This window comes from Lipotes vexillifer, unplaced genomic scaffold (assembly GCF_000442215.2).
Source record: "Lipotes vexillifer unplaced genomic scaffold, Lipotes_vexillifer_v1.1 scaffold926, whole genome shotgun sequence".
NCBI lineage: Eukaryota > Metazoa > Chordata > Mammalia > Artiodactyla > Lipotidae > Lipotes > Lipotes vexillifer.
The window spans coordinates 1,617,079-1,626,703 of record NW_006798085.1 but is presented as its reverse complement, the minus strand read 5'-3'; the positions used below and the strand labels follow the sequence as shown (position 1 = coordinate 1,626,703).

General features: G+C 43.8%; 1 protein-coding gene across 6 annotated transcripts in view; it reads left to right on the top strand.

Annotated features, from left to right (window-relative positions):
• The first annotated feature begins 1,621 nt into the window (after positions 1-1,621).
• Positions 1,622-9,625, top strand: part of EDA (ectodysplasin A) — a 406,119-nt gene continuing 398,115 nt past the window's right edge. For 4 of the 6 annotated variants that reach the window (XM_007470138.1, XM_007470136.1, XM_007470139.1 and 1 more), the window contains exon 1: positions 1,628-2,259. In XM_007470138.1, the coding sequence (XP_007470200.1) occupies positions 1,864-2,259 (396 nt within the window). In that variant the 5' untranslated portion in view covers positions 1,628-1,863. Of the gene's footprint in view, positions 2,260-6,448; positions 6,500-9,625 lie in introns of all 6 variants that reach the window. The other 2 variants (XM_007470140.1, XM_007470135.1) reach the window with 2 other exon arrangements.

Genomic DNA, 9,625 nt, shown 5'->3' with positions numbered 1-9,625 from the left:
AATTCCTTGATTGAGTAAGCAGAATTTGAGATTAGCTAAGTGCCCCTTTTTATTTTCTTATTTGCATGATGATGATATTCTTTGCAAACTTTATAGTTCATACGTAAGGGCTAATGAGGAGACACAAAGATGTTTCTGAAGCACTGAGGCCATTCCCAAAGTGTCTGAAAGAAAAATTGGCTGTGGCTAATATATTTAAGGTTTATGACCTCTGTAATCTTTGGACTGACCTCCCCACCATATGCTTTGCTTTCATTTTGTTGTTTCTCTTCTTTTCTATTTCCCCCTATTTTTCTTCTTTTTCACCAGCCTAGGTCTTAGGCCTACCCTTTTCAAGTCAATAAAACTGCTAATTATTCATAACATGGGAATGGGAGTGCATAGTGACCAAGAAGCATACATATTTCCCCTGCTATGGTCATTTAGCTCTCTATAATCTCGGACTAGTAACTCTTGTTAATTTCGACTCAACTAATCCTTTCCATCTTTCATTTCAGGGTCTATTGTTCTGACATTTGCCACATTTTTTGTTTGTTGTTTTGCTCTGAACCCTTTTCAGAGGGTTGAAGATGCTGCAGTTGCAGCAGTGTCCATCTGGAACATTTGGCTGAGTTGTTGAACTTCCCCCAGGGACTACTCCAGGGAGAGGAGGAGAGGGGTGGAGAGGCTAGAACAGTTGTCTGCAAATAGAGATGCCAATACTGTCTGGCCATTCTGTGGACCACCCTTGTAAAAATCCACCTTATTCTGGCCCTCAGTTTCCCCATTTGCTCATTGAAGGCACTTGTTCTCCATTCAAAACTCCGCTGCGGTGGAAGAAGAAAACTACACTGGCTGTAGATTCTCTCGAACAGCAATTTCTACATGTAAAGGGATCAATACTTTGAATTAATTAATATACCAAGAAATCCTAGGGGACTGTTTTATCCTGCGTGAGGCAGCATCACTTCAGTTCCACCTGGCACAGATGGACTTCTTCGTCACTTAGACTGAGGCCCCAGACTCACTCCAGGAGTGGGACTGTCTCAGTCCCACCTCATTCTCACTCCCTTTGGCTCTCAGGCTACTGGGTCTCCTTTTCTTTTGGCGCGCCATTGGATTGCAAACCCAGCAGGCATGGTTTCACTCCAAACCCAAAACTGTTTTAATTAGTTTGACGTCTGTTAAACGCTTTGAAGATTGAAAGCAACAGATAAGTACTGGATGATGTTATTAACAACTGCAGTTAATTGCAAACATTTCTATTAATACTAGTTTCCGCCTCCTTTTCTTTGCTCTACTTTCCTTCCCAGGTTTCCCAATTCTTCTCAGCCTCCCCCTCCTTCCCTCCTCTTCCCCCTTTCCTCGCCCCCGATCCCGTACTGGAGCTCAAGGGTTAAATTGGGGCGGAGTCCAAGGATGAACGACAGCCGCAATCACCAACTGGAACGGGGCGAGCGAGAAGAGCTGGGTGGGGCCACGGGGCAGAGGCGCACCCACACGCCCCCAGACCCCGCCCCGCAGCTGGAGGCCCCGGGTGGAACGGCATGGGGCGGGGCGCCAAGGCTTGGCGGGCTCGGTGGTTGGGCGTCCCGGCAGCCGCTTGAGGCACGGGGCGGGGTCGGCCGGGGCCTCCTCCCTCATTCCCTCCGCGGGACCGAGCCGCCCGTGTCTCCCGCCCCTCCTCCTCCCTTTTCCACCCCTCGGAGTGGAGCTGCACTTGCGGCTGCTCCCTGCTCGGTCCCGCCCAGCCTCCGTCGCGCAGGAACGGGTCCCTGCAGTCCCCAGCCGATGGCAGGACAGTAGCCGCCTGTCAGGGATCGCGAAGGGCTGAGGCAGACGCGGCGGCTCCCGGGCCTCAGAGAGTGGGTGTCTCCGGAGGCCATGGGCTACCCCGAGGTGGAGCGCAGGGAACTCCAGCCCGCGGCAGCGCCGAGGGAGCGCGGGAGCCAGGGCTGCGGTTGTCGCGGGGCCCCTGCCCGGGCTGGCGAAGGGAACAGCTGCCGGCTCTTCCTGGGTTTTTTTGGCCTCTCGCTGGCCCTCCACCTGCTGACGTTGTGCTGCTACCTAGAGTTGCGCTCCGAGTTGCGGCGGGAGCGGGGAGCCGAGTCCAGCCTTGGCGGTCCCGGTAACCTCGGCACCTCGGGCACCCTGAGCAGCCCCGGTGGCCTCGACCCCGAAGGTTCCATCACCCGCCACTTCGGGCAGCCATCCCCGCAGCAGCAGCTGCTGGAACGGGGAGAAGCTACGCTCCCCCCAGACGCCCAGGACGGGCACCAGGTGAGTCACTCTGGAGGGGCAGGCCCCCCTCCCCATGTGCGCAGGGCGGGGGCCCGGGGAGGACTTTGCCACCTCGAGCCGAGTTCGACGGCGGGATCGGGGAGGGGGCGGACGAGCTGGGGAGAGGTCGCCCCGGGGCAGGTTGTCCTCGGTCCCTGGCCCAGCTCACCCTGGCTCTCTCAGGACCTCCGGACTTGGGAACTCTGGCCGGCGCCCGCCGCCCCCAGCTCCGGCTGCCTCGGGAAAAGTTGGCGGCGCTCCCGGCCGGGCCGCGGCGCGAAGGTGCGGGCGCTGCCCCCCTGGCTGACTAACGGCAGCAGCCTGGCCCTTCTGCTCCCGGTGAGATTCTGCGCCCGCGGTGCTTGTTTTTTCGTGTCCAGAGCTGATGCCAGCACTAGCAGACTCTCTTTTGGAGCTGGAGCTGTAAACAGCTGTAATAACTGCTCCACGCCCGTTGAAACAACTTTGAACCGTGTTTTCTGCGCCGGGGTGCTGGTGCACTGACCAGATCGTGGGCTTGTTCACACTTACCTGCAATTTGAGACGGATTGTCCTCGGTGTTCTAGTGAGGATCAGCGCCCCTGAGGAATTCTGGTAGAAATATGCCGTCTTGCTAGACAACTTCTGAAACAGCAATTTAAAAAATCTTTGGAATAAAACTCACCCTTTGCATGCCGGTTCTGACTCTTTTTTGGGGAGTGGGGTGGGGAGGGTTGGTGTGAAGTGTCTTCACTCCTGCTTGCTTGTGAGCAGGAATCTACTGATGGAATAATGACTCAAGAATAGTCTCCCAGTTTTTTTGTTTGTTTGTTTTGGTTTGTTTTTTGTTTCTTTTGTTTTTTAATACAATCTTTATGGTGTTTGTGCCTTGGTTAGCAAACTGTTAGCTTTGGTGTTTGTTTTCTACTTTTTCTAGCTCTTTATTTAAGGAAATTTAGTGCCCTTAAACTAAGTATTCTCTTGTTTGCCATATTTTGTCTCACGTAAAACTTAAGAGAAGCAGCCAAGGATCCTTTTGAGGTGGTTAAAGAATAACAGTCAATTTGTTCCTCTTGGGGAAGAGGGCAAGTTGTACAAATAAGTTCCTTGAGGTGAGTGACCCAGGCCTTCTATATTTATTACCACATCCAGAGTCGTTGTCATACTCTGTAAACATTATTCGTGCTACTTTGACCACCCATCCAAAGTTGGTGTCACATTCATGATAATGCTTTAATATTAGGGCGGACACAGTTTCTACATTTTGCGTTGGAAGGTTGTCCTGAGCCTTAAAATGTTTTGCTAGCACACTTCAACTTATATAACAGCTTATCAAAGAGAATCAGTAGACATGCTTCTCATACTTGAAACTTTAAACACAGTAGCTAAATGATAATTAACTAGGATTCTGGTTCCCTTTATCTACCCACCTCCCAACAACAAACCCTCGCCCCTGCCCCGCGACTATGCCCAGTAGAAATACTTAGCAGCTGAACATTGGTTTTCTGTGAAAAGATGAAGGAATTGAACTTCCTTAGTCAAATGGTGGCAAGGCCTTTTGGCATTCAGAATGGACAGACCCCTGTTTGTAGGCTGAGGATTAGTAGAACAGCTGTATTCTGGGGCTCCTGTGATGGTGTGGGATTCTCATAGGGTCTGTAATGGCATTTAGTTGCCTTTGCGTGGTGCTTCAAATAGTTCTGTCTAGGTTTAAATACAGCACCTTATCTTCTGTCCTTTATTTTTTCCGTTTTAATCTTTTGGAGAAGTAGTAACAAGCACACTGGCTTTTTACATTTGCTGACATCAATTGGAGTCAGAGTTTTTTAGAGTTATGAGGGGCCATGAATCCATTTGATCATTCCCCTTGGAGAACACATAGTTCCTATGGGGGAAATGACTTGTCCAAGGTCATACAACTCTGATCAAAATTAGAATGGAAGTTGGTCTCTTTACTCCCAGTTCAGTGCCCATTCCCCTATAATATACTACTTCCTAGAGCCTTTTGTCTGGTAGCTGGGTAGAGCTATGGAATTTTTGCAAAGGAGAGGGCTCCGATCTGCATCATTTTCTTCTACTCTACCTACATTTTGGCCAGACTGTGTTTAACCATGTATTCCTTATTCTTCCTGAACTTCACTTTCAGGAGAATTCGAGTATGCTTTGAAGGAATTTTAGCCCAGATTCAACATAAGTTTCCTTGAGGGTGTTAGTTTTAGTATACCAAGAAAAGAAAAAAAAAAAGGAAACATTGATTGGCTATTAAATTAATACAGCTACATCTTAGGTAAAATTTCCAGTGCCCTGGTGCACCCTCTGCTGGCTTTGCAAGGACATTTAATTGCAGTATTGCTGGCAGTCAAGATTCTAAGTTGTGCTGACAGAATCTGATTCATAAATAAGGAAGTAAACAACCTGTGGGATTTGGCCACGTAGGTCATATTTTTATATTTTAGTTTTCAACACAAACAGCTGCGGTTACAGCAGCTCTTAGATGGAGAGGAAAAAAGATAAAAATATACACCCTTCAATGAGCAGAACATTCAGGTTTCTCACCAGTTTATCTGCAAGGAGTGAAGGCAAACTGATGAGAATAAATTGCAGGAAGATCTCATGAGACCAAGTGGGCAGAATAGTCAGAGGCACTTCATTGTATAAGGTCATGCAAACCTATTCATGCTTATGAGATGATGGGCTCAGTTATGACTCAAGAAAGGGATCTAGAAATCACTGAAGATGTATGTATGTCATCCCTCAATTCAAAAACTTTAAAAACAGAATACAGAAGGAAATTAGGGCAGTCAGGATGCATAGCAGAGAGATCAGCAAAGTTCTCCTGGGGACTTATTAGGAAAGCCTTCCCAGTGGGGGCACAGTTGCTCATGATAAAAAATGAAAGGGTCACTTTGGACCTTCTGGAATCATACCTGTCTTCTTCAGCTGGAGTAGCTAAGTATCTGTAGGTTTATCTGGATGCTCATTGGAGATGATCTCAGGAGCTAAATACATCTCATCAGTCTCTGAGTTAGACAATACACAATATTATTGTTAGAGTAAAAAAGATTAAAATAAAAATCACTGTTTATCTGTCTATGAAGAAGTTGACCCAGTTGTGATTGTGGTCCTCAAAGCCGAGAATATGGTGGGCATTATCAGGAAGGGTGTTGAAAACAATGATGAAACAAAACTCTTATCTTTTCCATATAAAAGACCAAAAGTGGATTTGCATTCACAATCATATAGGTGATTCTGGTGGCTGCTCATCAAGAAAAACTTAACAGCTGATACAAATCCCCAGAAAACAAATTAAATTGATCAAAAGGTTGGAGGGACTTTCTAGTTGTTTTTTCAGTCTGGAGAGAGAGGTTGAGAGAGGGTGATGGTCAAAGTCTACTAAACCATGAGAGAGATGAGTAAGGTTAATAGACTGGTGTAATTTAACAATCTAGTTCAATAAACAGAAAGCCTGCTATGAGTCAGCCACTATATTAAGTATTAGATATCTTTTAATGCTTGAAAGATTATTTTGTGGGGGAGGCAGATAAAGGTAGTGTCTCATTCAGATGATTTCCCCAAGAGATACTCTAACTGAAACTCTAAGGTTTAAGTGTTTAGAAAAATATGTTTGTGTAGACTTATAAGGGTTTATTGGGGACTGTTAGCAATATTTGGAATATGTCCCTAATTATTTGAGGTGATGTCATAGAAGTCAATGTTAACTTTGCACAAAACATCTCTGGTTTAACTAGATAGGACATTAGTATATCTAGATTTGATGTTAATTATTAAGGCCTGTTGATCAAGAAAATGACTGGGAATCGCTAAATCCAAGAATTTTTTAGGAGAGTGGGATCCAGATAAGATCATTTTCTATAGGTTTAAATCTAGATTTTTTCAGTGTGACATTCAAGGCTTTTGATCAACTGGCTGCATTATACCTATCCCATTTTCTCTCTTACCGATTCTACTCCTGCAACCCACCCACCATATCCTGTCTTGGAATCATTCTCCAGTTATTGCTGTTATTGTGTTTAATAAAACTTGTATCTTTATATTAGAGCTCCTTGGAAATCTGCCTTTCTTTTTGTCTTTTTCCACAATACGTGGTACACAGTGCTGATTATAGTTAGGGTACTTAAACACTTGTTGGCTTGAATTATTATTTGGGGCCTTTAGAGATGTTCATGTAAAACAAAGACATTTGTAACAGGCCTGTTTTCCTCAGGCCTTGATAAGCCTGTGAATTGTCAACTGTGCTTAGGTGAGTAAATAGTTCCACTGGCAATGTCTCACTGGTTTCTAGAATCATTAGATAGTAAAATGGAGAAAAGCCCTAACTACATTACCTCTATGATGGTGCAAAAAGTTTTTTGTAATGTATTATTTGATGTTTTGTTTTATTTGCATGTAGGTCTCATCTTTCTTTCTCTCTTAGATCTTGTGAAAAATAACTTGTAGTTTATCTGTGATTACGTTATAGAGAAGATCTCTATACTAGAGAACTTCTGAAGTCCTTTAATCCCCAAGAACATAACCAAGAGAAACCATTTGCGTTGCCTGCAGGGTGGCCCTCATAGAGGACCAGTTTTATCTGACTAGTCTATAAATACCCATCACTTAGCTCTTTATTTCATTTTCCCCTACTTTTCTATTGAAGAGTAACATACATACAGAAAAGGTCACAAATCATAATTGTACAACTGGATGAATTACTGTAAAGTGAATACACTAATGTTACCAGAACTCAGGTCAAGAAATAGAAATAGCATCTCAAAACCCCCACCATATCACTATACCATCCTTTTCCAAAGTGAATGACTGTCCTGATGTCTAACATCATAGATTAGTTTTGCCCATTTTGAACTTGATATAAATGAAATCAAATAGTATGTATTTTGGGGGGGAACTTTTTTTTTTGTTCGATGTTATGTTTTTTGATATCCATGATGTTGCATGCAGCTGTAGTTTTTTATTTGTATTTTTGTATATTATTCCCTTGTTTGAATATACCACAGTTTATTCATTCTACTGATAATGAATATTTGGATTGTTTATTGTTTGGGGTTATTATAAATAACAGTACTATGAATATTATTATACATGTCTTTTGGTTATATGTACTTGAATTTCTGTTGGGTATATACCTAGGATTGGAATTTCTGGGTCATAGGGAATGCATATTTTCAAATTTATGGATAATGACAACTTTTCTCAGTGATTGAACCAATTTATATTCCCACTGGCAATGTATGAGAATTCTAGTTGTTCTACATCCTTGATAATACTTGTTATTATCACTCGTTAAATTATAGCCATTCTGGTGGGTGGGTTTGTAGTAATATCACATTGCGATTTTAACTGGCATTTCTCAGAAGACTAATGCAGTTGTACTTCTTTTCATATGTTTATTATCTATTTGGTTATCTTTTGTGAAGTGCCTATACAAGTCTTTTGCACATTTTTATTGGGTTGTTTATTCTTTTCTTATAGATTTGTAGGAATTTTTTATGTACTCTGGCTACGAACCACTTTTGAATTTTTTGGTTGCAAACCCTTCCCAAATCTCTTTATAGTATCCATTGATGAACAGAAGTTTTAAATTTTAATGTGTCTAGTTTTTCAGTATTTTCCTTTATGGCTAGGGTTTTTTGTGTTCCATTTAAGAAGTATTTTCCTACCTTGAGAGCATTTAGATATTCTCCCATATTATCATCTAGAAGCTTTATGCTTTTGCCATTCACATTTAGATCTGCAGTCCACCTGAAATTGACTTTTGTGTATGATGAGATACAGGGACCAAGTTTTGTCTTTTCCATATAGATATTCAACCCAGTACCATTTATTATAGGGAATGTCTTTTCCTCCCCATTTCTCTATTGTGTCACCTTTGTCATAAACCAAGTGTCTACATATGTGTCAGATTGTTTCTGAATTGTTTGTTCTGTTCTATTAGTCTATTTTAAAAATAAATTTATTTATTTATTTTTGGCTGCGTTTGGGGCTTAATGCTGCATGTGGGCTTTCTGTAGTTGCGGCAAGTGTGCTTCTCATTGTGGTGGCTTCTCTTGTTGCGGAGCACAGGCTCTAGGCACACAGGCTTTAGTAGTAGTGGAATGCGGGCTCAGTAGTTGTGGCTCGCGAGCTCTAGAGTGAAGGCTTAGTAGTTGTGGCACATGGGCTTAGTTGCTCCGCAGTATGTGGGATCTTCTCAGACCAGGGATCAAACCCATGTCTCCTGCATTGGCAGGCGGATTCTTAACCACTGTGCCACCAGGGAAGTCCCCTATGAGTTTATTTGTCATTGCACAAATACCATAGTCTTAATTATTGGACTTTATAATAAGCTCTTGATATCCTTCTACCTTGCTCCTCTTCTTTAAAAGTATCTTGGATGTTCTTGGCCCTTTGCCTTTCTGTATCTGTTTTAGAATCAGCTAGTCACATCTGACCAAAAAAAAAAAAAAAATGTAATTCTTAAGAGAATAACATCAGCAAGATGGTGGATTAGGAAGTCCTGGACCATCCTTTCCCCCACAAACACACCAATTCAGCAACAATTCATAGACAAATTCCCTTTGTGAGAAATCCAGGAACTAACTGAAAGGTTCCTGTACCCAGGGCAAACATGAAACCAGACACACTGAAGCCAGTAGGGAGATTTGAGACAGCCTCTCACCAGAGTCCCTGCCACCACCACAGCACCATATGATAAGGAAGAGAGCCCCTAGCTTCCAACTTCTCTTAGGGAGGGAAGGGATTGATTCACACATCTAGCACCCCAAGTTTTCTGAGGAACGGTTTCTGTCCTGCCAGTCTTAGAAATCTGATGGATCTCCCTAGGGGAGAACAGAGATGGTGGCTTGGGCTGGTAGACACCATAGATCTTTCCTCCTGCTGAGCACAGAGCAAGAAGACAAAAAATCCTAGCTCTCAACATTCCGCTGGGGAAGGAAAGAGTTTATCTGTGCATCTAGTGCTCCAACTTCTCCAGGGCTACCCAGAGAACTGGCATCTGACTTGCCAGTCTAGGAGCTTTAAGGGATCTAGCACATTCTAGCCTCCTGGGGGAGAACAAGACAATGGTTGGGGCTGGTAGATACCATATATCCTCCCCCCTGCTCAGTATAGAGTGAGTGGATGAAACATTCCAGCTTTCAGCTTATTCCTGGAGATGGAAGAGTAGATCTGTGCATTCAGTGCCCAAATTTCTCTGGGACTGCCCAAAGAACTGGCATCTGTCTTGCCAGGCTTGGAGCTCTGATGCATCCAGCACAGTCCAGCCATGTGGAAGAGAATGGAAATGGCATTTTGGACTGGTAAATGCCATAGCTCCCCCGCTTCAGCACAGATTGAGTAGAAAGAAACCAAAGCTTCTTGCTTCTCCCTG